This window comes from Rosa chinensis, chromosome 6, assembly GCF_002994745.2.
Source record: "Rosa chinensis cultivar Old Blush chromosome 6, RchiOBHm-V2, whole genome shotgun sequence".
Taxonomy (NCBI): Eukaryota; Viridiplantae; Streptophyta; class Magnoliopsida; order Rosales; family Rosaceae; genus Rosa; species Rosa chinensis.
This window is the reverse complement of record NC_037093.1, coordinates 46,509,730-46,537,544: the sequence shown is the minus strand read 5'-3', so window position 1 is coordinate 46,537,544 and position 27,815 is coordinate 46,509,730. Positions and strand designations below refer to the sequence as shown.

The following is a 27,815-nucleotide window of genomic DNA, read 5'->3' as shown; positions in this document are numbered from 1 at the left end:
CTTGAATGAGATACAAAGGCAGAGTAGCAGACCTACAAAGTATAGACAAGAAACATCAACAAGATAGGCACATCACTTAAAAGAATACGGACAGAGCAAGAGAGACTACCTTAGTGGCATTGATTTAAACTCTGTAGCTATCTAATAAAGGAACTTTCTAGTTTACTTGGATTTAGTTAGCTAGCACTACATAAGTTTCCTTGAAATTATCTAGAATGAACAAAACCTGAGGCTTTCCAAGTGCACAATGTACATTATGCACTACATAAGTTTCCTTGAAATTATCTAGAATGAACAAAACCTGAGGCTTTCCAAGTGCACAATGTACATTATGAAATAACAAGCATAATCAAACTAAGGTCAGACATCTTCTAATCTAATAAATCAAACTATAATCAATTAATCAAAGTATCAAACCAACTAACTAAGCTCGAAGCCTCACTCATCTTCTAATAAAAAAAACAACATAGCGGCAAACAAAAAATTCACTTTTCGTTTCTGATAGAGGAATAATCGCCGACCAAAAAAAAAATCACCACTATATGAAGAATTAAGGAAGAAAAAGGAAAAGCCTTATATTGAACAATCCGAATCTCAATACCAACTCCAATGCAGTTTCTTATCAATTATTCAAAGTATCTAAGTATCAAACCAAGTAACACAAGAAAAAAGTAGCAGAACTACAGAACCCAAGTAATGAAAGAAAATTCCACAGAAAAAGAGGAGTTTACCTCTTTAGCATGAATCACGACTGTACGAAGGCAAATGATATGCGATTGAAGAAACGATTATGATATGTCTATGCCCAAGGCTTGGCTCATGTGTCTGAGATTTGCCCCAAATTGAATTCGACATCAGTCCTTAATCCTAAAATTTGTCCTTATGCAACCTGACACAACATTGAAATTCAATCACCGTTAAAAAAGTGGACTGACTCTAGTAAGTTATCAGTGAGAAAGTTAAAAGAAGCAGATATACCATATATCCCTACATATACAGAGAAGTTAAAAATTAAACATAATTCTCCACTGACATCATAGCTACCAAATCAAGAGCAGCTTCCTGCCAAAAAGAAAAAATGTAGATTAAATCACATATCGGTTCCTAATAAAATTAAGAACTTAAAATTAAACAAGATGACATCCTATATCTGGAGAAATTAAGCAATATATCTATAATCTCAATACAGAAGCCAACTTCTCCCTTCCAGAGGCAATAAGCTCTGTTATGTCGTTACCCTGAACTTCCTTGAGAAGAAACTGAAGCCTGTCATCATCTGCTTCAGCACCAACTGTGAAAAAGATGAATGTGTTATCACTATGAACATTAAAACCCGACCCTCTACATGCACAGTTCTACTCAATCAACTGATCAAAATACACATAACAATCCCGATTTACAATATTAATTGCTCTAAGATTCATTGCAGATGGATAATGCAAATACTAGAAACACTTGGGAAAAAGAAAAACCACAAGGTTCAATATGTTGTAATAACAATGGAAAATGAGTGAAAAATGTATACGAACAAAAGTGCTTCTAAATACAAGTCATGTTAATCCTAAAACAGATTTCAACAACTCAAAACGCATAGCATTTAAACCCAATTCCTCGAGCCCCAATCCATTGTAGTCAGTAATAAATCATTTTCATTGGATTGAGTCTTAAGTAATAACAAACAAAACGCTACGGTAGAGTTACATAATAGAAAATGCTATTGCTAAGTCTCAAAATTGAAAACCCACATGGTAAAGTAGGAATACAGAACATGAATTTCGAAATCAACAACACTAATCAATCAGAAAGACACAAATTTTGGGCATATGTTTAACAACACAATGCTTAAATGAAGCAAAGAGAGCAAAAAGAGGTACCGGCGCCAAGGATGCTCTTGATGTCTTCGATTCTGGTCTTGCCCCCCAACACAGCGAGCAAATAAGCAGCGATCACATTCATCTCTGTTTTCACGAGTTACAAAACAGTTAATATCAATCAGAACCGAACAAGGAAAGAGAGACAAATCTTACGCCTTATACAAATACAGAGAGATAGAGAGATGATTGAGTTTCTTTTTTTTGTTCATATGGCTTCAGTTTAAATGAATGTTCAAATTATGAATTTTCATTTATTTTGGGACTTGAAAACAATTCTGGTATTCAGATAAATTAGAATGTTTTACTGAATTTACTTCATATGCAACCATGCACTTTCCTATGAGCATTAGTCAGATTGAATTTCTGAATGGCTCAAACTTCAAGAAGTGGAAAGGTGACATTGAGCAAAATTTGGGAGTTTTGGATTATGATCATGTGCTGAAGGAGGATCCACCTGAGGAATTAACACCAACTGCAAGCAGGGAAAGCAGGGGAAAATTATGAAAAGTGGTATAAGCACAATAAGATGACACTGATCATGATGAAGAAGAGTATAAGTGAGAGTGTGAGAGGAGGCATTCCAGACTCAGAATATGCAAAAGTGTTCTTCAACTCTGTTGCTGAGAAATACAAGGTGTCAGACAAGGCAAAAATAGGGAATCTCATGAAGTCTCTTACCAGAATGCAATATAATGGCAAAGGGAGTGTCAGAGAATATATAATGAGGGCTTCTGATACTGCGGGGAAACTCAGGGCACTGAACATGTCTGTTGAGGATCCATTCCAGGTTTACATGATACTGTATTCTCTGCCAGAGGAATATGATCATTTGAAGACACTTTACAAAACTCAGAAAGAAAGGTGGAGTGTGAATGAACTAATCTCATTTTGTGTGGAGGTTGAGGAAAAATTCTGAAAAAGGGAAAGGATGTATCAGTTAATCTAATTAATAAGCCCCAACACAAGAAGAAGTTTGGGAACAAGCATGAAAAAGGAAGCACATTCAAACTTGCTGTTAAGACTGACAACAACAAGGGTAAGTCCTCAAAACCTGTTGGTGTGATAAAATGTTTCTTCTGTAAAAAACCAGGTCACTTGAAGAAAGATTGTGAGGGTTTCAAGGCTTGGTTGACTAAGAAAGGGATTATCAAGTATAACAATCCCACATAAGAATGAGGTCTGGTTTACCAAAATTTCTGTGGGGAGAAGCATTGAAGACTGCAAACTACATTTGTAACAGAACTCCAAGCAAAGCAATTTCAAAGACTTCATTTGAGTTATGGTGTGGCTATAAACCAAGCTTGAACCATTTTCATGTGTGGGGATGCAAAGCAGAAGCTAGAGTACATAATGTAGAAGCTGGTAAACTTGACTCTAAAACAGTGAGTTCCTACTTCATTGGTTATTCTGAAAAATCAAAAGGGTTCAAGTTTTATTGTCCAAGTAGAGGGACTAGAATTGTGGAATGTCATAGGGCCACATTTTTTGATGAAATGCTTGATCAGCAAGAAAGTGTGGATGATGACATGGATGCAAACTCATCAGATAACAATTTTGAAGACTGGTTTGTTTATCCTGGTTACTGCGATGAAACTGGTTACTGCGGAGAAACTGAAAATAATAGTGTTGCTGCTGAAATGGAATTATTCCCGTTGCATGAACAAAATGGACATGAAGCACAACATGATCACAATGATCAAGTTATAGATATTGCAGGACAAGAAGCACAAAATGGTGAAGTAAGTGGTGTAGTTCAAGTTGAAAATGTAGAAGTTGCAGAAGCTGCTGCGGTGGTTGCAGAACCTGAAATTGCACAACCTATAGCTTTGAGAAAGTCTGGTAGAACAAGAAGGTCAACAATTCCTAATGATTATCACATATATCAGATAAATGCAGAACCTGACTTAGAAGAAGAAAGTGATCCTATTTTAGTTAAACAAGCAATGTAATTTGTGAAAAGTGCCAAATGGAAGCAGGCTATGGAAGATGAGTTGCAAAGATCACTACACCAATTTCGGAATCAGACAACACATATAAGAAGACAGCAAACATTTTAACTGTCGTCTGAGTTAATCAGACGACAGCAAGAAATATTATGTCGTCTAAGTTTTCGAATCCAATAACAGTTTTTTCTTGGCTCTTGTGCAATAGCATTTCAGACAATGGTTTATTTTTTTGATGTTGTCTAAATTAATTCATTCAGACAACAGTTATTATGTGATGTTGTCCAAGGTTCATTTATACAATGTTTGATTTTTGCTGTTGTCTGATTATTTTCAGTCACACAACTGTTATTAGGTGTCTGTTGTCTGATATTTTTTAAGTCAATGCCTGCTGAAAGATGTTGTATGATTTGAGTAGTTCATACAATGCTTTTTAATTTGTCTGTTGTCAGATTAGTTTCAGACAATATACCTTATTTGATGTCGTTTGAGTTTTAGAGTAATTTTTTTTCCGATACAATAGCTGACTTTTAGAGTTAGGGTTTGACATATACTTTAACACTTTCAACTTTTTCCCTCTCCATTCGATCGAGCAAAACACCCACCTCCCGCCTCCAGCTCAAATATTCAATCCCGCTCTCAGCCATCTCTCTCTCTCTCTCTCTCTCTCTCTCTCTCTCTCTCTCTCTCTCTCTCTCTCTCATCCCTCAATATTGTCAGCCATCTCTCTCTCTTTCTTTCTTTCTTTCTTTCTCAGCAGCAGCCTTCCTAATTTTTTTTCCCTCTCTCACTCTTCCTCAGGCCCGAGCACTCTTCCTCAGGCCCGAGCCTCATTCCATGTATCGCTTCCGTCGCTGCAACTCCAACGCCAGCCTCCGGCCATTGGCGTTCGTCACCACCACCACCAAACCGTACCGCAGGTGTTGAAGAACAAACCCTAGCCCACTGTAGCCGAACAAAAACCAGCTCACCGTCGCCGAATAACGGCGCTCTCACCCTTCTCTCTTTCGAGCTCACCTTCTCTCATCATCCACCAGATCACTCACTCGATATGGTTCTTGATTCCAATTGCTCATTTGATAAAATTTGAAAGGGTCATTGATTTTGTCACTGAATTTTGGGTTCTAGTTAGTGGGCATTGATTGTAAATTTGCAATCTGCTATTTCATTTTTTCTTTTTTCCTATCTCTCTTATATTATCACCTCAATCTGGTGCTTGCCTACCTAAATTTACTTTTAATGTGCCAACAGAGGAGAAAAAGCTAGTTCTTGTTTCAGATGCTTTGGTCTCCGATTCTTCTCAATACCCATTATTGATTCTTGAATTCTCGACCTGTTGCTGTTCTGGGTTCTTGATCGGATTCGGTTTCAAACTGAAATCGCTTTCTGGGTATTAAAGATTTATGCTTTATAGTTTGTTAACCTCATAATTTGGGCTAACCTTATGATTGCTTGTGTGCTCTTTGTTAGGTGTGATTTCTATATGATTGTTCTTGTTCTGGGTTTATGTCTGTCGTTATCTTGTGTCGTTTTTGGGTTCAGGTTTCATTTTTTGATTTGTTTTCTATTGCTTAGTATAGTTGGATTACCAAGTTTTGATTGTTTCTGATATGGGTTGATCGCCAAGGATTTTATCATGATTTGCTTAGATTTCTTGCGTTTACACTAACATATATGATTGATTTTGACATCTACAGAGGCCATGTGTTCGTTTTGGTCCTGGCACAGTTATTTTATGTGATCAGGTACTATGATTGCCTACTGATCTTGACCTTCCTAAATATTGACTTTGAAATTTTTGTTTCTTAAAACGCTCTCTTTTTGGCTGGTCAGTTTATCTATTTGTAAATGTACAAACATTTCCTTTCCAGGAAGTTCCGAAAGAGAAAGGTTATGTCATCCAGATTGTCTCAGGATTCATTCAGCTTTGCAGAAGTTGGTAGTTCATGGGCAACAGAAGCTTCCAGAGTCCTCCTGAATGTTCTAAGGAAGAAAAACAATGAAAAAGGTCAAGCAGATATAAAATGGAGGGTGCTTAGTGGGAAAACGTCTACTGATGAAGTGATGATAAAAGTTTACAGTTGCTTTCCAAGGCTCTTGCCATCTTTAATGTGAGTAATTTGTTACTCTGTTCTGAATATTTAGAGTAATTCCAATAGCTTCCCTATAATTTCTGTATTATAGAGAAGCAAAAGTCAAAGCTTTAGCCTCTTTTCTTCTCCAACTCCAACATATTCCCTATTTTACAACAATCTCTAAAATCTCCATATTCTTCCTTAAAAATTTGGAGTTTGCTGTAAATATAGGGAATTTGGTTTTCTCTTTCCTCACTTTTCCTAAAATAGAGATAGTTATAGGGAATCTGTTGGAGCAAAAAATGCTTATTTTTCCCTAAAGTAGAGAAAAATTAAATTATAGGGAATTTGTTGGAGTTGCTCTTATGTCTTTTGTAATATCACCCATTTTTTACCAAGCTGTAGCCTCAAGCTATAGTGAACCATTCTAAGTTTGGTATTAGGAATGTTGTCATTTGTTAAATTTAGTGCTGTTAATGAATGACCTCACGTGTTCTTAAATTTATTTATAAAATAGGGGACAAGGTGTCCACTAATTGTCTAACAATCATGTGTCCTTAATGTTTCATGCTCCCAGGCCCTTTGTCTATATATTTAGCACCATTGACCTTCTGATACTACAATGATTTTCTGTCAATTGGAGATTACATTTTGAGGCAAAGTAACTTTGTTTCTTTTTGTTTTTGTTTTCATTGTAGGATCAGTTTGCTCCTATTGTTGATAAGGAATCAGGTCTCGACTTCATTAGGGAAATGCTATATGCGTTTCCCTTTTTCATTGGCCATATTTAGCAGCTACTTATTGTCATCCTTTTTGAATTGATTTTGACGTATTATATCAACTGAATATGTAGAGGGGCCATAAAGACACAAGAATTTGGCTTTAGCTTTGGTATCAGAAGTTCTAGCCTGGCTTTGGCTAAGTATCTTGCTTCAAGGTGATGCGGCATATGTGTGCTGACCTTCGTGAGGAAGAAGAATTGTTTTTCATTGTTTCTAAGGATGGAATTTATACTGTGAGAAGTTACTCTTTCTTGGAGTTTGCCTCTGTTGTAGATTCATGCAAATAAGCATTAATTATTTACATAAATTCAGCAGCACATATTCAATAGCTAGCACCAATCTGGACTACCATTCACAAGCTCAAGTGGCATTGTAAGAAAGAGAAGCAACCACTTCTACTTAGTACTTCTATTTAATCACATAGCTTCATTCAGGGGGCTTGAAGGGCGCCTTCTCTAGGCATCTTCCTGCAATCCAAAGAGAGGCAGAAGCTTGTATCTGTCTTATGTGGCAATGGATATTGAGCGTTCTTCACTTGTTTTATGTGGCAATGCATTCTCAGATTAAAATGCAACTAAAGAAGCACTAGTTGTCTTGTCCGGACCTGTTATATTTGCCTGAAGAGGCCTTCCCCTATCTGCAAGGTACATTTATTCATTCTCTTTTGGAGCACTAGAGTTTTATTTTGGATGCACTGCCTGATTTGCATTAGGAGGTTGAAAATTTTCAGGCTTTTAGTGTTTGGTGATTATGTGCTTCTTTTATTTGCACCATAAGATACCATTAAGGGTTGTAGAGATTTGTTGGTGCCATGAGATGTAGGAGTCATTCTTTCTTCTGAAGGTGTTGCCCCATTGTTTCAAACTGGAAGCTCTGGTAGCTCAAATATATTCAAGTTGCCAGCTGCTGCAAGTCCTTGCAACTTTTGACAGGTAATAGAACCATGTATGCAGTTGTTTGTTTCCATCATGCTTTGGATATGTTTTTGTTAATGCTCGGGTTCGGCGATGGCCGGCCCCTTGTTTAACGCGGGTCCGGTGGGCGGACCGCTACTCCGAGGGTTGGATGCTTTCCGTTAACTGCAACACGAGAGACAGTGTCAGAGGGAGACCGCGCTGGGCGGTCTTCACTTCTCCGATGCCTAAGTCAGTCACTGTATACGGGCAACACAACAATAAATGAGTAGTAATTGCGTAATTAATGAGGAGGGAGGAGAGAACCTTTTATAGGTGAGAAAGAGGTTGATCTTCTTGTTTCCGATGTGGGACTGATGTGCTTCGATTCCCAGCGTCTGGAGCTTCTGATACCATCTTGACGCGGCGCGTGGCGGCGCGTCAGCGGTGATCTGGGGGCGGTCCAGGGTTCAAACGGTAGCTCGCCTGGCCGTGCCTCCACAGGTTACCCCCTTGGTGGGAGTCGATACCCCAGGCGGTACCATGAGCGTGGCTCATTATAGCTAATTATGCTCGTTCTGGCACATGCAGGTACAAGTCCCCCAAGTCCCCAGTCAAGGAGGGTAATCTTGGTTGGGGAGTTGATCGGCGGTGTGAAGCATTACTTCGCTATACTTCCAATCGGCATAATTAGCGTCAGTGCGTTGTCAACCATGGATTTACTGAGCAAACGCTTTATACCCTTTCGGGTGGGCCCCTTCCAGGCCCGCCAGGGGCCAATGTTAATGCTCGGGTTCGGCGATGGCCAGCCCCTTGTTTAACGCGGGTCCGGTGGGCGGACCGCTACTCCGAGGGTTGGATGCTTTCCGTTAACTGCAACACGAGAGACAGTGTCAGAGGGAGACAGCGCTGGGCGGTCTTCACTTCTCCGATGCCTAAGTCAGTCACTGTATACGGGCAACACAACAATAAATGAGTAGTAATTGCGTAATTAATGAGGAGGGAGGAGAGAACATTTTATAGGTGAGAAAGAGGTTGATCTTCTTCTTGTTTCCGATGTGGGACTGATGTGCTTCGATTCCCAGCGTCTGGAGCTTCTGATGCCATCTTGACGCGGCGCGTGGCGGTGCGTCAGGGGTGATCTGGGGGCAATTCAGGGTTCGAACGGTAGCCCGCCTAGCCGTGCCTCCACAGGTTACCCCCTTGGTGGGAGTCGACACCCCAGGTGGTACCATGAGCGTGGCTCATTATAGCTAATTATGCTCGTTTTGGCACATGCAAGTACAGTTTTCTGTGCTGGCATAGTGTTTTCCTCCACCGTATAATTGATAATTATCTTCCAAAGGTTGGTTATTGGTTTTATCCTTCTAAAGAAAGTCATACTTTTTATAGGATGATGTAAGATACATTTGCATGCTGCATTTGACATCAACTAGACTAAAAACCTAATTTTTCATGGATCTATTGGGCATGTCTTACTCCGGTCTATGAATGAACATAAATCTATTGGAATGAAATGGTTTTTGGAATCAAGGATGTGTTGTTTAATTGTACATAATGTATGTCTTCTCTCCTATCGCAAACAATTCAATACAATCAAAAACTATTGTCTAACAAATGAACATAAAGAAAAAGGAAAGAAAAAACTGTTGTATGAAGCAATGACACACAATAGCTTTAATAGTTTTCTTGTTGTCTTGTTCGAAGTCAGTCAATAGTATTCAATTACTTTGCTGATCTACAAGCTTCCTTCAGACAATAGTTTTTTTACAAAACAATGTTCTCTAAATGTTCTTTACACGTCAACATTCTTCCAGGATCTGCCAACTGAGATTACTTTCCACAAGAGTTAAGGTACCAATTGATGTTGTTCTTCTTGGTATTCAGACAACAGACAAGATAGTAGCTGCTGTTGTACTAAACTTTATCCGACGACAGTTTTGTGGTATTGTCTGATTCATGTATCAGACGGCATTGAGATAGACAACAGCAGACCCTATAATCAGACGACAGTGAAAAACTGTCGTCTGATTGAAAAATTGGTGTAGTGCATGGCAAAGAATGAGGTATGGTTTTTGGTGTATAGAACCGATACTTGCAATCCTATAGGCTGTAAATGGGTTTTCAAGACCAAAAGGGATGCAGATGGGAATGTTGAAAGATATAAGGCAAGGCTGGTTGCAAAACGTTATAGTCGCTAGCAATAATATGTGTTTGCTGAAAGAAACAAAGATTTTTCTTTCAAATCAGTTTGATATGAAGGATATGGGAGAAGCTCACTATGTGCTTGGTATAGAGATTACAAGGGACAGAATAAACTATGTTTTGGGATTGTCTCAGAAAAATTATATTGATAAAGTGCTTCACAGATTTGGCCTGCAAAGTTGTAAACAAGGAGAGGCACCTGTGTCTAAGGGAGAAAAATTGCATAAAGGTCAATCTCTAAGTAATGCATTGCAAAAGAAAAATATGGAAAATGTGCCCTATGCAAGATTAGTAGGGAGCTTAATGTATGCTCAGGTATGCACTAGACCTGACATATCATTTGCTGTAAATGTATTGTCAAGGTATCAATCAAATCCAGAGCATGAACACTGGATTGCGGGGAAAAAAGTGTTGAGATATTTGAAGAGGACCAGAGATTATATGCTGGTTTACAGGAAGATTGAGGGTCAAGAATCTGAGATAAAAGCATATGCAGATGCATCATATAAATTTGATATGGATGACCTGAAATCCACTTCAGGTTACATTTTTGTTTTAGTTGGAGGAGCAGTCTCATGGAAAAAAGCAAAGCAAAGTTTGACAGCAACTTCAACATTCCAAGCATAATATGTAGCAATCTTTGAGGCAACTGGACATGCATTATGGTTGAAGAATTTTGTGTCTCAATTGAAATTGGTTGAATCTGTTGAAAGACCTGTGACTATTTACTACGATAATGCATCAGCAGTGTTCTTTTCAAAGAACAACAAAAGGTCATCAAGATCCAAGAATATTGATGTGAAGTATTTTGCTGTTAGAGAAAGTGTCAGAGATGGTGAAATAGAAGTAGTTAATATTGGTAAAAAGGATCAATTGGCAGATCCTTTAACAAAAGCTTTGCCAGTGTCCAACTTTGTTGAACATGTCAAAACTATGGGAGTTTTGAAAAGTCTAGATGGTGAAGTGAATTAACAGCATTTGTACTTAAAACTTAATGTACTGTGATTTTATTCTTTCAGAATGAATAAAGCAGTGTAGTTCATTCATGTTCATATATTTTATTTATTGTTTGCTGCATAATCAAGTTGTACAAACTATAGTGCTATTAATGACACAACAAATTTGCAGACAGACGATATTGAGTATGAAATAGATTTCAGTCTTCAATATTATATTGAAATTTTGGTAGGACCGTATATATGCCTATATGAAGATGATTACTTAAGTTTAGGCGTATATTACTACTGTGTTTTGAGGGAATTCATGTGGTTTTATTTATTGCAATGTGATCTTGGAATGCTGGTGATTTGCTAATTCACCAAGACATCCTTAGGTTCATTGTTGTTAAATATAGTTGACAGAATTTTGAAACATATTGTTAATGTGAATTGAACTCAAGGTGCACACTTCAGTAAACTGTGTTATATAGATACCTAGATTCTAAACAATACCAAGTTCAGTGGGAGATTGTTAGATATCCTAATGAACAAGACATTGTATAAAGCTGAATGTAGATATATGTCTGACTGGTTTTTGAGTTCAAGCATTGAAATAAGTATAGAGACTATATTAAATCATATTTGGTCCTACTTATAATCTGTTAGAATTATGAAATTCAAATAAATGCAATTATGAGGTATTATCTGATGTTTAGTTTGAAAATACAGCTAAAATATGATGACAGTTTCTTGATGGAAGAAACTGATGTGAATGGATAACTGTATATATGTCACATTTGGTCCCTGCTGATACACATGTTGTTTTCTCATTCTGAAATAGTCTCATCAACTAAAAGAGTAAAATAAAGGTGGAATCAGGAGAAGAACCAAATGGACAACTCGAGTGGTTCAGTAAGATTGTTATTTACTTTCCTAGAATGTATTACACAGATAGTTTAATTTCATGTATTCAATTTAAGATAATTTACAATATTCACTGTGGGGAATTCATTGCGATATTTTGTTTGCGATTAAAATTTGCTGTAGTGATTTGTTCACGTTTGTGTTTTCACTGCGGTGATTTATTCATGACTATGATTTAGGATTTCTAACACTGTGGATCATCTTTCAGTCGAAAAGGGTAGCTTATGTTGTGGATATGGCCACAGGAAGAAGAAACACACCCACGCTTCCCCGGCTTCGCGTCAACAAGATCAAAGGCCGACACCACCAACACCCACAACCACAAGGTGAAACACCTAGTCGATCCACCTATTGCCATTGAATGTATGAGAAGTCAAGCTAATTGATATCTAGAGAGAAATGAATAGAGAGAGAGATCGAGGAGGATCCAACTGCACCTAATTATATATTTAGGACCTCGATATGGATGACCGCCGGTCAAGCGCGAGAACCTACCATTAATTTACAACTGAAGCTTCATGGGACTACGTAATCATAAATGCTTCATATATATAAATACATAATTACCTAATCGATCCACCTATTGCCACTGGATTGTATGAGAAGTCAAGCTGATTGATATCTAGAGAGAAAAGAATAGAGAGAGAGATCGAGGAGGATCCAACTGCACATAATTATATATTTACGTCCTCGATATGGATGACCGCCGGTCAAGCGCGAGAACCTACCATTAATTTACAGCTGAAGCTTCATGGGACTACGTAATCATAGATGCTTCATATATATAAATACATAATTACCTAATCGATCCACCTACTGCCATTGGATTGTATGAGAAGTCAAGCTGATTGATATCTGAGAGATTATTCAGAGCACCGCCGTGCACTTGCACCAACATAAATGAATGGTTAGATTGCATTAAATACACTTTTTGTTTATTAAAAATAAAGTTGATAATAAATATCAAGGGTTGAGATTATTTTATAAGGGCTAGGTCACTTACACCGTCGGTGCATAGAATAATTTCCATTGATATCTAGAGAGAAATGAATAGAGATAGATCGAGGAGGATCCAACTGCACATAATTATATATTTACGACCTCGATATGGATGACCGCCGGTCAAGCGCGAGAACCTACCATTAATTTACTGTGAAACTTCATGGGACTACGTAATCATAGATGCTTCATATATATTAATACATAATGGGTGGTTATAGTTGGATCTCCAAATTTGATATTTAGACCTCTAAATTTTTTCAATTATTAATAGACTTTGTCAGATAATATGAGAAGCCAAATAAGGACAAAGAGAGAGAAATGAAAAAATAAATAAATAAATAAATACTCTTCTTACCTCCTCCAACCAAATATAACAATAACATTCAATTAAAATTTTTTTTTTCTAAAATTTTCTTATACTGCCTATATAGTTTTATAATTTACCTAAAACAATTGAGTAAAAATAATAATTTCTATGCATGACCTATCATTATTCAAAATAATCTGATTTGGAATTTTCTTAAACGAAATTAATTGAATATTATGATAAGTTATTACTCGATCTTTCAACCCAAATCATTCTTTTAGCAAATTCAAAGGGATTCGAACAACATATCAAGATCGATAACGAACCCTCTGATTAATTTTGGTGGAGGAGAGACCTACTCATGAGAGAGTAATATCATGTGATTTTGATTCATTTTTCTTTTCGTGGTTGAAGATAGAGATAAAAAGTAGAGTACGTAACAGATTATTGTATCTCATGTTCAATGGTGTTTTGGTAAAAATAAAGAGGTTTACTTAGCTTTTCAAGTATTCTAAAAAGTAAATTAGAGGTGTACTGAGTATGGGAGGTCCAAATAGCAAATTTAGAAGTCCAACTAAAACTATATAAATACATAATTAGTTAAACTGCAGGCCGGCAGGTAGAATTTCCATAATGTCATCGGAAAAAAAAAAAAGGGTAGAATTTCCATAAACTTTCAGCTTGTGGTTCTCGAGCTTGACCAGTCATAATCGGTGGGCGGACGGTGACCAGTCATACTCGGTGGGCTGATCGGACGCTACATGGACGGCCAATGCAGTCAGTCCATGCCATTGCTTGCATTAATTAATTAACTCAGACCATTTCACTCTATATCGATCCGGTATAAAAGATAGATAGCTAGCTCCGTGGGCTTCATATTTTACCTCTAGCAGATCATCGAAATGCAGCAAATATTCATATCTTCCTTTTGCTTATTCTCATTAATAATGACTTTCTTCAAAGTAACTGTAGCGTGTACAGAATTCAGCTGTGGGTATAATGGCCTGGCTATTCATCTCCCATTCCGCAGGGGAGATGATGAGCACCGAATTGTTCTAGGAAAATTCCTTGTCAAACACATAGATTATATCCGTCAGGAAATCCAACTAAGTACCCCAGACTGCCTTCTACTAACTTCTTTAGACAACTCCTACATGGACTTGCCAAGCTCTCCGTTCTACGCAGACGAAACTGTTAACCTTACCCTATTCCGTTGTCCTGTTCAAAGAGTTGTAGATAATGCAAGACTAGTCCCCTGCCTTGGTAACTACGCAGCTTATGCCGTTGAATCTTTCACATCCCCTGGGGATTACCCTGCCCTAGAGTCGTGTACAAAGATGTATGATTTATCACTTCTACACGGCAATGACTACACAGCTTCCTCAGAGCCTCGTCTTAGATGGTATAAACCAAACTGTTCAGAGTGCAAAGCAATGGGAAACAAGTGTAGATTGAAGAACAATGGCATTCAAAGTGAAATTGAATGCGTTCACCCCAGGAAACCAAGTAAGGCAAACATACATCTTTCTTATTTACAATTCACACTCTGAGTGAAATTAAAATATAAAGAACGTTTTAGTTATTTAATCGTTGTATATACGGATGATATGGTAATCTGTATAATAAGAAGGAAAAAAAAAAAACGGCCACTGAATTAGAAAAAAAGTAGCGAATATTATCCCATTAATCAATCTTCTGCACCTTTTGATTTGTAATCTTAAGTTCACATTTGCAATTTCACTAATTAATCATAAACTCAGATTTCTTTCAATTTTTTTATCGTGTTTTCTCATCGTTGATGTTTAGATCCATATTACTTTAGTAAGAAAAAGATAGATGAAGAAGACAATGACGACTGATGTAGATGAGGAGTCGACGACCGATGAAGTTGGCAGAGCTGGTGTGGAGAGATAAGGAGAAGGAAAGAGGTTTCTTTGTTTGTTGATGAAGTTTTTTAGCCTTTTTCATTGACACAGCTTTCGATGTCTCGATGATGAATGAAAGAGAGAGATGTGTTGGTTTGATAGGCTGTAGAGGTCTTTAGAATCGCGTGGCAGTCTTGTAATAAACAAAACTCCTATGACCTTATCAGAATCAAACTTTATCAATTAACTAAAATTTTGATAAATTTGTTATAAATAGACCAAAAGTTTATGTCCGTATATTTATATCTGTATATTTGGTGACTTGTCGTAATATACATGTATTATATGAATGTATTAATTTGCCGTATAATTTTTTTTTTTACTGAAATTTTTAACTGTATGATTTAATTAGATTAACTGAGTAAAGCACATACGTATTGTTCCCGTTTAATACTCGTCCCGTATTTTACTATGTTATTTACTTATCAGTTTGCATGAAAGTAGTCCAAGACTCCCAAGTATTTCACAAATAACAGTCTCGTTATCCTTTGCAGGTGCAACACCGAAATTAGTCGCATCAGGTACTTGTATTTAGTTTATTCCACGTAAACTAGTCTGCAATCACATGCTTTGCATGTGTAAGAAAAATTTTAATTGTAAAAAAAAAAGTTATCTGCAAAAGAAAATAGATTTAGTGGGTAGTTATTGCAGAGAGAAAATAGTGGGAGAGAAAATGGGAGGTTGTGGGATAATTTCTTTTCAATTTTCTTAATAAAATCTATTTTATAATTATCCTATTTACCCTTGTGATTTAATTTGTTGTCAAAGTTTTTTAATCTTTCAGGGTTAAATCTGTCAAAATTTTCAGTTTTGGCTAACAAAACCTCTTCTCTTAATAATAGTATAGCTTTTCAATTTTCTTAATAAAATCTATTTTATAATTATCCTATTTACCCTTGTGATTTAATTTGTTGTCAAAGTTTTTTAATATTTCAGGGTTAAATCTGTCAAAATTTTCAGTTTTGGCTAACAAAACCTCTTCTCTTAATAATAGTATAGATATAGAAGCTCGGGTGCAGATAAAATATTTTTTAACTAGCTTGCAATATTCCTTGCAGGTTCGACTCTGGGTTCATTTCTTATCCTACTGCTGGCGTTTAAAGCCTATCGTTTCTATACATGGGATAGAAATGAAAAGGAACATCAATTGAAAGTTGAAAAGTTTCTAGAGGATTACAAAACTTTGAAACCAAGTAGATATTCTTATGCAGATATTAAGAGAATTACAAATGAATTCAGGGACATGTTGGGTGAAGGAGCCTATGGAACTGTCTTTAAAGGAAATCTTTCCACTGAATTTTTTGTGGCTGTCAAAGTCCTCAACAATTCTAAAGGAAATGGAGAAGAATTCATCAATGAAGTTGGAGCAATGGGTCGTATCCACCATGTTAACGTGGTTCGCTTGGTTGGCTTTTGCGCCGATGGGTTTAAAAGAGCTCTTGTTTATGAGTACTTCCCCAATGGTTCCCTACAAGATTTCATTTCATCAGCAGATAACAAGAACAATTTTCTTGGTTGGGATAAGCTGCAAAATATTTCTCTGGGAATAGCCAAAGGAATTGAATATCTCCATGAAGGATGCGATCAAAGAATCCTCCATTTTGATATCAAACCTCGTAATGTTTTGTTAGACCAGAACTTCACTCCCAAAATTTCTGATTTTGGTCTGGCCAAGTTATGTTCTAAGGATCAAAGTATTGTGTCAATGACTACAGCTAGGGGCACAATGGGCTACATTGCACCTGAAGTATTTTCGAGGAATTTTGGAAATGTGTCTTACAAGTCAGATGTCTATGGTTTCGGAATGTTGTTGTTGGAGATCGTAGGAGGGAGGAAGAATATTGGTCCAACCATGGACGACAACGCTAGTGATGTTTATTACCCAGAGTGGATCTATAATCTTCTAGAAGAAGGAGAAGACCTACGAGTACGTATTGGGGAAGAAGGATCAGGTGCTGGAATTGCAAAGCAACTAGCAATTGTAGGGCTTTGGTGCATTCAATGGCACCCGGTGGATCGTCCATCCATGAAAGTAGTAGTTCAAATGTTAGAAGGAAGAGAGAACTTAACCATGCCGCCTAATCCTTTTGGCTCTACAAATTCTACGAGAACAAATGCAAGTCTGCCAGCCTTAAGACGCTTGAACCTCGAGTTAGATGCAATTGTTGAATTGGAGTTAGACGCTTGAACCTCGAGTTTGTATGTATTAAACTTTGTAACTGTTATCATCAACCTAGTAATTAAATTATTTTTGGTTTTTTCTGTCCAGAGCAGATAACTTACTCGAGGGAATTTGAAGTCTAAAGTAGTCCTTATTTAAAAGACAATAATGTTCACCTCCTCAGTAAATGAGCAAAAAAGTTATGCTAAATCACTCTTAGATCTAGATGCAATAATGAAAAATAAAACATATCAAATTTTAAAATAATTATTTTCATAATTATATTGCGAACAACACAAGTGCTATAAAATTGATCTGAAGGCCCTTCTAATATGTGTTTTTTGGCCGGTATCTGGTAAATGGTTATCTTTCAGTTTTGATCACACTTGACATATTGAAGTCAGAAGTATTTTAGCTCTTGTGATCAACAACAACCTAAAGATCACTAGCTTGCTCCATGACCTAATAATCCCAAATATCTTATTGAAAAGTACAACTATCTTTGAGGTAACAATTTTTTAAGGCCCAAATACGAGTATTTTTGAGGCCCAATATATGAATCAGGTTTCAAGGTCAATAGAATGTTGCGTTGCCCTGTTCATTATTTGTGTAGTATTAACAAGTTAGCCAAAGCTAGTGAACCGTAGCCTATTTGTTAGTTAGTCTAATTAATACTGTGAAGATTATCGGTTCAAATCTCACTGACATCAGGAGTAGGGTTGGGAGTTACACTGTCATCCAAAAAAAAAAAATTTGATTTTTGTTCAAGTAAATCCAGAATATGTGTCTGGCCCAAACTCTAGGTTACTTGACCTAGTTGTAATAGGGTTTAGAATTAGAGATATTCTCAGAGATATTCATAGATATCTGATTAATTATACGATTATCTTTCCTTATACAACTCTGATTTTATGTCTTGTAATTCTCTGTATAAAGAGGGCCCTATTATCAATGAAAGCACGACCCAATTCTCTCCCAATTTCAGTTTTCCTTAAATACGTTATCAGCACGAAGCCCTAATCTTGAAACCCTAAAATCTTAGCCTTCAAATCCTAGCAACCACCGTAGCATATATTGAAGTCCTCAATCCCAGGAGTCCAAAACAGACAACGCCACCCCCAGAACAGGCCGGAAAATACCAAAATCGGCCGCAAGAAGAGAACTATAGTCCCTTGACCGGTTCTCACTCTTCCAGTATGCCTTCTACCTTGGAGGCATGAACGCTGGAGACAAAGATCAAGACTTGGAGACAGAAATACTAAATACTTCCATGAAAGAGCTTCAGGCAGACAACGAAATAATACTGTGTATGGTTTATTTGATTCTCAAAGAGTTTGGCAAACAAATTTAGACATTATTGGGAAGTTGTTCTGTGCTTATTTTTCTGACCTATTTACCAAATCGGGTGGAATTGGAATGGAGAGAGTCTTGGCCAACATCCAACCCGTGGTTACACCTACTCAAAACAGGAGTTTATTGCAGCCTCTTGATTGTACTGCGTTGGAATACACTTCATTTTGGATGGCCCTCAAAATCCCCTGGTGTAGATGGGATGTCAGTATTGCTTTATAACTTTTATCAACGGTTTTGGACTATTGTTGGAGATGAAATTGTTGCTCTCTGTTTACGGGTTTTGAATAGTTTAAACTCCATAAGGCCTATTAATCACACTCTATTGGCTCCTATTCCAAAAGTACTGTCTCCTTCTATGGTTTCTCATTTCCGTGCAATCAGTCTTTGTAATGTGATCTTCAAGTTAGTGGCCAAGACTCTTGCAAACCGCCTAAAGAAGGTTCTGCCATCAATCATCTCTTCAACTCAGGGAGCTTTTGTTCCTTACAAGAATATATTAGATTTGAAGTTACTCCTGTTGTGAAAAGATTAAAGACAGAAGATTGTGGTGCAATGACAATTAAGTTGGATATAGCAAAGGCTTATGATTTGTGGAGTGGTGTTTCTTGGAGGCAATGATGCTGAAGTTGGGGTTTCATGTGGAATGGGTCAGGAAGATTATGGATTGTGTCTCAACAGTCTCCTTCTCGATGTTGTGGAATGAGAACCCTCTTGGCCATATCACTCCAAGTAGGGGAATAAGATAAGGTTATCCACTGTCTCCCTATCTCTTCTTGCTCGTTGAAGAGGGTTTTTCAAGCTTACTGCAGTAAGCAAAAATTTCAGGTATGTTATATGGTATTAAAATTTCACCTACTGCTCCTCCTATTTCTCATCTCCTATATACAGATGATAGTTTGCTTTTTCTGGCTGCTGATCAAACTACACCGCAAGTTCTGTTGGACTCATTTCATATATATGAGGAAGTTTCAGGACAACATATCAACTACCAGAAGTTTGCTATTTCTTTTAGTCTAAATGTTGATTTGATCTATCAGGATTTCATCATTTCTTTCTTGGAAATACCGATTGTTGACTGTCATGAACAATATTTGGGACTTCCTACTATGACAAGCAGAGGCAAAAGATCTCTTTTCAAATCTGCTAGAGACAAAATACGACACAAGTTGAATGGTTGGGAAGAGAAAAAGTTGTCACAGGCATAAAAGATGATTCTTTTGAAATCACTTGTTCGAGCAATACCCTCATACACTATGAGTGTTTTCAGATTGCCATTGTATTTATGTCATGATCTATCGGGCTTGTCAGCTCGATTTTGGTGGGGCCGCAAGAGAGATAAAAAATGTATGCACTGGTTGAAGTGGAGTTCTCTTTGTTGAAATAAAAAGATTGGAGGTCTAAGGTTTTAGAGACTTTGTGGAATTTAATCAGGCTTTGCTTGCCAATAAGTGTTGGAATTGCTTTCTTCACCGGATTTACTGGTTTCTCCGATTTACAAGTGCATATATTATCCTCAATCTTCTTTTATAGAGGCAAGGGTTGGGAGATCTTGTTCATTGATTTAGATACCACTACTATGGGGGAGACAATTGCTGCTTTCTGGTTTGAGGTAGAGGGGTTGGTGATAGTACATTTATTATGATCTACTATGATGCATGGGTGTTGTCACGCCCCGAATTTTAAATAAAGAAATTCAAATCCGAAACGCGAGAACAAACACAACACATATAGAAAAATTTTCATTTAAACTAAGCAACAAACAAACTGAGCTTACAATGTCAATACCAACTCGTTCTTTAGAGTCACATATTACATTACAGATAGTTTACAAATCAAACTAAATGACAATTCAATAAGTAAACACACCCACCACAACTCACTACCCAGCGGAAGACTTAAAACTAAGAGCACCCTTCCACGTCCACGCCATCGAACGTACACCTCAGCTTTGATAATGATCACTCGATAATCAAACCTGCACCAAAACCCCTACACCATAGAATAATGCACCGGGAATGAACAAAACAAACCCGATAAGCTTTTCAGCCCATATGAGTAAACCCAATTAAAGTGACTCACGTTACTCATGCTTATAATTTCTCAGCTCGTGAGATAATTAAAGCAACAACATTTAATTCCACAAAATACATGCTTTCACCATCTTAGCTTAACAAAAACAATATGCAATTATCACAACAAAACGTCAAGTTCAAATTAATCAATAACATGCTCAACAATTTCAACCCAACTAAAAACCCACATGCTCTGTCTCTCAATTCATTTTACGTCCCACAATCTATTAGATCACTATTCCTTTACCTCAACAGCACAACCAGGAAATCATACTCATTTCCCTCAACATAACGCGGTTGCCAAAATCATGTCATCCCAACTCATTTTCCAATCACTATAGATCACAAGCCACAACTGTACCCACAATAAGAATTAAGCAAAATCAATAATTCCTGCATAGAAACTTAGTTAAGGAGATCACATGAAAACAAACAAAAGAATTCATAATAATCCCTGCATAGAAATTTAGTTTAGGAGATCACATGAAAACAAACAAAAGAATTCATAGTAATCCCTGCATATGGTTTAGTTCAGGAGATTACAAGTAAAACAAATAATACAAAAGGCAATAATCCATACATATAACTTAGTTCAGGAGATTACATTAAAACAAGCAATTCAAAAGACAGTAATCCCTACATATGACTTAGTTCAAGAGATTACATTTAAAATCAAACAATTAGAATGACACGGAAATAGATAAAGAAGTCAAACAACTCACACCAGAGTCGATGATCACCCATCAACTCCAAATAAATCATCTCACAACATGACTCGTTTTCAAAACTCGACATCCTTACCCCTTAAGGTAACATACAGCACAAAAGTGATAAAAAATCATACTATCCCAACTCACCCATAATATGAAAATCAAGTCCCTCTTGGACAATAAAAGAAAGAACCCACACGACACTCTCAATTAAAAACATGTATTCAAAGGCTTCATGTAACCCTCGTGTTACTCCCCTGAATATACAATGGCAGACAGACTAGAGCTCTAACTGAATCGTAACCTGTCACCTCGGTCGAGGTTCAAACCTACGATAATGATTGCCTCTGTCACTACTTGTGACCCGGATCCGTAGACCCGAAAACATCTAAAATCCCACGTGACTCAAAACTTTACCGAACTCGACTACTCATTCAACACAATAAGCAACAGTTCAAAACGATATTCTGAATAAATCACAATTCACTCATATCACAAAATCATCTTTTATTTCCAAAATCATATATTTTCCTCAACATCACATTGCACAACAATAGTAAACTACACATTCAATTCCACCAAGATATATATTTCACGTAAATATATATATACGTAGTCATCCACTCAGGGATGCCACTAATACCAACTATAGTTTTATAAATTATACTTCTCGAAAATCATTTTATATTAAAACATCGTTTTCACTTACCCATGAACCGTTGTCGATCAAGTTCATATATTTTAAAACAATTAATTTGTTTCGAAAATGATTTAACAATTAAACAAGTAATTCCGAGTAATAAATAAATCCGTTCGTAAATGAACCACGTGAGATTTACTCACCTCCATATCCTTCTGTGTCTTCGCACAAACCAAGACAAGCACAAAATCATCCATACTCCGCTCACACAATTCCGTCAATCACCTAATCACATATGATCGCAACTTAGCAAACGAATCATAAAACACACTTAAACAAAGATCCAGCGGTCGGATCCTCACAATTCACCATTGGGATCATCCTATCAAAATTATATGAAGATCCAACGGTCGGATCCTCGCGGATTGCAAACCGAATATAACATGTAAAACCGAAACCCTAGCATACATCAACTTTCTCCAAATTAACCTTATAATATATCAAAACGACCGTATCGATGTGTAGATGGATAAACTTAAAACAAAACACATTTTGGATGACCGACACTCCACCACGCGCTGCCGCAAGCGTCGGGTCAGCAGGCGGTCAACGGCGGCGGTCAACGCCGAGTCAACCACCTCCGATGCAAAAGTCGTCAATTACAAACTTGTTCAAAATGAAGAGATGAGCCACCTTCATACCTGGAGTTAAGTGAGATTCGGTCTAGATCGTCCTAGATCAAGCTTGGAAGTTAGATCAATCTCGGTCGTCTGATCACATTTCCAGATTCAACCAGAGCCGTCGAAAGCTTCAAACCTTGATCTTTCGCTCCGCACTTTGAATCGTCCTTCAAGGCTTATATAGGGATGATCAGGAGAAAGAGAAGATCCCAAAAACTGGAAGAAATCCGCCGGCAGGTAGCCGGAAGTTGGAAATCCGTCCGGGTCAGCCGATCGGTGGCTGGGTGGTTTCGATCTCATGACAGGGGCAACGGTTGGGCAAGGCAACCTTAGGGGTCGGCTGAGCTTGGTGAGACGACCTCGGGAGGAGCCGGGTCCGGGGCTGAAGGACGACGGAGGAGAGCGTTTCGCTCGGGTCGGGTCAGACGAGACCCGTCGGGTCTGAGGGTTGCACGGAGGAGAGAGAACCGAGAGTTTGGGGAGGAAAATATAAAAAAGGAAAAAATTTGGGATTTAATGAAAAATCCGGAATTTTCTCCTATTTATAGAAATTTCCCCAAATTTCAATCGCTCACAACTTCCTCATACGAACTCCGATTTCCATATTCCACATGTTCACGGACTCGTATCGACGCGCTCTACAACTTTTGTGAAGGAAGTTTTTAGAGAAAACCAACGTATAAAAAGTCAACCTTTGCAACCCCCCTAAAACCATACTTTTCGAATAAAAATTTGTCCGAAACACTTCCGCTTCGTCCACAAGCCACAAAACCGTCCAATAACCATAAAATTAATTCCGGAAAATCCTTGGAAAATAAATACGAATTTCCGGGGCATCACATGTAATGCCCCGTACCTATTAATTACTTTTTACCGTGGTTGACCGAGGAGTGACTTTTTCTTTAGTCCGGTAAATTAGGAAATTTATTTGAGATTGTCGTAGAATACGCAAAATCGAGTTCGTGGACACGAAGTTTGTTTAAATCGGAGTTTTTACGGAAAAGTTATGATCAAAAATAGAAAGTACTATTCATAGCATGGTTATTTTTTTTTAGATGAGTTTATTATTGTGGAAAAGAGGGAATAAAAACAGAAATGGAAGAGAGAGAAATCGGTTTCCCGATTCCAGCCCCCCCCCTTCCTTTCTTCCTTCTTTCTTTTCTCTTCTTTCTTTTCTTTCTCTTTCTGCAAACCGGAGCCACTTTTTCCGGTGAAACCACCGCCACCGGCCGCACCACCGGCCATTAGAGGATCTTCTCTTCCTCCTCTTGCATCTAATGTAAGTATTTCACCTTGGGTAGCTTTGGTTTTGGAGATATGAGGAAAATTGCAGAAATGGAAAAAAATGGATTTTTGCTTTGATCTCAGTTTTCCGGCGATTTCCGGTCAAATTTCTTTGGGTTTTGGTTGTTGGTGAGTTGCTGAATGAGTTCCTAACCTTGTTGCAGCTTGTTTTGGGCTGTGGAGGAAGATTTGAAGGTGTTTGAGACTGTGAACAGTACTGTGAACAGTAACTCTCGAATTCTTGGGTTCTTGTTTGATTTTTCTGGATATTTTTGCTTGTTTTTGGTGGCTGCTGCAGGTTTAGAGATAGTTGTGTGGGTTATGAAGTTGATTTTGGAATAAATAGGTTGATTGGAATTGAATTTAATCTTTGAGTTTGTGTTAAACTTGAAGTTTGTTTGATATTGAGTTTTCTTTGGTTGTGATGTTGAACATGGTTGATGGATTTGTCATGTTTGTAGTGTTGGGTGAAAACTCTTGGTAAAGGGCTATTATGAATTATTTGTTAGGAAGTAGAGAGAATTTGAGATTGTTAGAGTTGAAATTGTGATTTTGCAAAGGAGAGAAAAATTAAGAAAGAATGTGGAATTGTTCTATTTTGTGGAGGAGTTTGGAGTGGAGATTGTGTTTTGGAAAAGAGAATTTAGAGAGGAGTTGAAATTTAGAGATGGGAATGTGAGTGGAAATAAGGAAGGTTAAGAATGAATTTGGAAATTTTTGGAAAGGATTTATATTATAATTTGGTGGTAATTTTTGATGAAGGAAGTGAATTAAAAATTTGTTTAGTTATCGAAAGGTTCTTGTGAAGATTTAAATTAAGTGAAGTCCTTGATCGATTGAGAATCGAATTAAAAATCGGTTGAGTAGTTTGAGTTAGAGGGCATTGAGATTGTAAAGAAATGATAGAATTTAATCTCAAATTAATGGATGGGCGTTTTATAACCATTTGTGAATAACGGATGCTTATTCCGAGGGGAATGAGTTGTTTTTGAGAGTATCTCATTATATGGTTAATTATATCCTATTTTATTGTGACAGGACGTACTGAGCCCTCGAGCGAGGAGGACACAGACAGGCAGCAGGGTTAGCTGCGGGATTCACTTGTGAGTGGACCTTTATTTTATTTAAATAATGCATGCAGCATGGTATTAAATTTTGAAATGGATTGTTATTTGAGGAAATGTGACTCTATGGAAAGTAAAGGATTTAAAAAGGAAACAGTTGACAAGGAGGCCAGTTTGGCGCATGCGTATCTTACCTAGTTGGCAGACCCTTCTAGGTAATAGTCTGGTCGGCAGTCCCTTCCAGACTACAGCTCGGTTGGCAGTCCCATCCGATGCATCATCTGGTCGGCAGTCCCTTCCAGATGACTTGAGGTAGTTAGTCGGCAGTCCCTTCTACTACCTGTGGCTAGTTGGCAGTCCCAACTAATCACCGCCTCCTACTCCGGTTGGCAGTCCCTTCCGATGCGTCATCGGGTGGCAGTCCCTCCCCGATGGCATGAGATGCCTAGGAAGCAGTCCTTCCTCGTAATCAAATGAGTTTCTTGGAAAAAAAAAAGACTCGCTGCATGATGGTTTTGTTAAAAAGAGAAATGGGGAAGCATACCATAAATTGTTTTGATTCTAGTTTCGGTTTTGTCCACTCACTCTAATGGATTTTATATGTTTTCCCCTGGGCCCTTCGTTTTCAAATGCCCAGATTTCAGATTAGCCGAGATTGCGTCCAGGCTCAAGGACTTTGGGAATCAGCGCTTCCGTTTTTGTCCGTAGGTTATTACTTAACCTACCTTGTATGATATCGGCTTAGTTTTAGTGTTGCTCTGATAAGCCTTTTCTTTTGATTTTGATGGATGTTGTTGTTCGGATTGTGGTTGCTTACGGAGGTTGTATTGGGCTTTGAACTTTCCGGATGTAATATATGTGCTTGGATTGTAAATATGATATTGTAGGTTGAGTAGAAGTTAATGTTGTAATCATATCCAGGTTTGTGAAATTTTTGGGTAGCCCATATTTAGGGGAGGTTCTGCCGAATTTTCGGTAGGATTTCGCTTAATGTGGGCCCCGCAGGCTCGTATCCAGGTAATTGGGGTGATTCCTGGGTCGGGTCCTGTCATCACAGGTGTCAATGCCATACTCTTTCAAAATCATGTCTCCTCCAAATCTGCTCTTTAATCGCCATGTCTCTTATTTAATTTCAAATGGTTCTTGGCACTTTGGACTAATTTCAGGATCTTTTGGGGAGTCGAAGGTGGCAGCTATATGTTCCATTCCATTGCCTATTACTTCTTGTTCAGATAAACTAATCTGGCACTATACAAAAAAAGGAGCTTATATTGTGAAGTGTGGTTACCAGCTTGCTTAGACTTTGAGGGTTCGAGGTGAAGGACAAGAGGGAAGCTCTTCTAATCATGTAGATTTGGTTTGGCAGGTTATGTGGAAATTAAAAATTCCTGAAGGAGCAAAAGCTTTTCTTTTGAGAGTGATTCATGAAATCTTGCCAATAGCCATTTTGCTACACCGTGGGCATCTTCTTGTTTCTTCAGTTTTTTCTAGGTGCTAGGAAAAGGAGGAGACTATTCTACATGCCCTTTGGTCTTAGCCAAAGCTTAATGAGGTTTGGAAGCTTACTCCTTTAAAGAGTGCAGCGGGCAGTGGACACTTTGGGACCTTCACAGACTTGTTTAGATTTGCAACATCAGTTCTTAATTTAAATGAATTGGGTTTGGTGATTCTAATATGTAGAAGGATTTGGTAGGCTCAAAATGTTGCAATTTTCAACCACAAACTAGTCAGTCCTCACTTTCTTTATGCTCAAACTCTACATTTGCAGCAACAATTTCTAGAGCAACATCTACAATCTTGCTGCTAATAGACCTACTACTCAGGTTAGATGGACATGACCTTCGTTTCTTTTTCTAAAATTGAATGTGGATGATGCTGTAAATGATGTACTTGGTTTACGAGGATTAGGAGTAGTCCTCTGCAATGAAAATGGTGATTTAATGATTGCGGTTTCAAAAGGGATGAAGGGTGGTTTTTCCTATAAAAGCTACATAACTATACGTAGCAATCTTGAATGTTCAGACTATTTTCCAAACAGGTTTTCAATCGACACAAATCATTCTAAAAATGGATGCTTTGTGAGTGTTTAATGATTTGAATGCAACAGATATTGATTGGTTGGTTGAAGGTGCTTTGGTTGAGGAAGTGCGATATCTGTTCCACTTCTTCTCTTCAGTTATATGTACATATAGTCTTAGGAGATGTAATCAGACCGCGCATACTTTAGCTAAAAATGCGCTTTTGTTTCTTGCATTTCAAGTTTGGGTTGAGGAGGAGTTACAATGACTCTTCTGTGTACTTATTTATGATGTAACTATCTAGATTTCTCAAAAAAAAAAAAAAGATTAATTATAAATTAAGGAGAATTAAAAATAGAAAATTACATACAGGTAACAGACCAAATTAAAAAAAAAACAAAAAACCCATCATGTATTAGATTTATACAAATAAGGACACAAAGCCCAGGCCCAAGGAAAATGAAGTAGACCTAACATCTGAAATTTCATGTGTATTTACGAATTAATACAATTTTTTGTTAAAATTACTGTGATGCCATTGTCAAAAGGTTATGACTTTTTTCTCAGCTCCCTCTGTTCATTGACTGAGACCCAAGCTTTTCTCTCTCTCTGATCCAACCATGTCTGGTCACAATCTCTCAGTCTATTCACTCTTCACCCCAAACCCCATTCTTCCTCCTTGCTCCTTAAGCCCTTCTCCATTCCCAATCGCTGGTTTTCGGTCAACACCACCGTGGTCGAGGCCCTCGCCATCGGCGGCATGAACATGGTGCGGTTCAACATAACTGGTGCAACAGGATGTAGTGTGTTCTTGAAAATTGATTTGAAGGATTTGATGGTGTATTTGCTTGATTTTCTCTGAGCTAGATCGATTGTTGGTATGCTACTCCACCACTTACAGTTCTTTCTCTTTTGTACTTGGAGGCCATCAGTTTTTCACATCAATGACCAGCTTAACTTTTTGG

At 37.7% G+C, this 27,815-nt stretch overlaps 1 protein-coding gene and 2 long non-coding RNA genes across 3 annotated transcripts; 1 reads left to right on the top strand and 2 right to left on the bottom strand.

The window, feature by feature from the left end:
- Positions 1–729: 729 nt before the first annotated feature.
- Positions 730–2,027, bottom strand: LOC112169040. Its single transcript, XR_002924506.2, has 3 exons — positions 1,238–2,027; positions 992–1,062; positions 730–889 (listed from the first exon to the last, which is right to left on the bottom strand). It is a non-coding gene; the product is annotated as an uncharacterized LOC112169040 (long non-coding RNA).
- Positions 2,028–13,798: 11,771 nt separating this feature from the next.
- Positions 13,799–17,146, top strand: LOC112172902 (rust resistance kinase Lr10). The gene is made up of 3 exons (XM_024310405.2): positions 13,799–14,449; positions 15,363–15,389; positions 15,927–17,146. The coding sequence occupies exons 1-3, from the start codon at positions 13,846–13,848 to the stop codon at positions 17,054–17,056; spliced, it is 1,761 nt and encodes a 586-aa protein (XP_024166173.1). The 5' UTR covers positions 13,799–13,845; the 3' UTR covers positions 17,057–17,146.
- A 3,497-nt stretch (positions 17,147–20,643) lies between these two features.
- On the bottom strand, positions 20,644–22,984 carry LOC112173873. The gene is made up of 3 exons (XR_002925753.2): positions 22,506–22,984; positions 22,008–22,089; positions 20,644–20,809 (listed from the first exon to the last, which is right to left on the bottom strand). It is a non-coding gene; the product is annotated as an uncharacterized LOC112173873 (long non-coding RNA).
- Between the last annotated feature and the right edge of the window lie 4,831 nt (positions 22,985–27,815).

Excerpts from the sequence above, each read along its gene's own strand:
- LOC112172902 (XM_024310405.2), top strand. The coding sequence starts at position 13,846 with ATGCAGCAAATATTCATATCTTCCTTTTGCTTATTCTCATTAATAATG. Across the intron at positions 14,450-15,362 it reads CGTTCACCCCAGGAAACCAA|GTGCAACACCGAAATTAGTC; the intron begins GTAAGGCAAACA and ends TATCCTTTGCAG. Across the intron at positions 15,390-15,926 it reads ACCGAAATTAGTCGCATCAG|GTTCGACTCTGGGTTCATTT; the intron begins GTACTTGTATTT and ends TATTCCTTGCAG.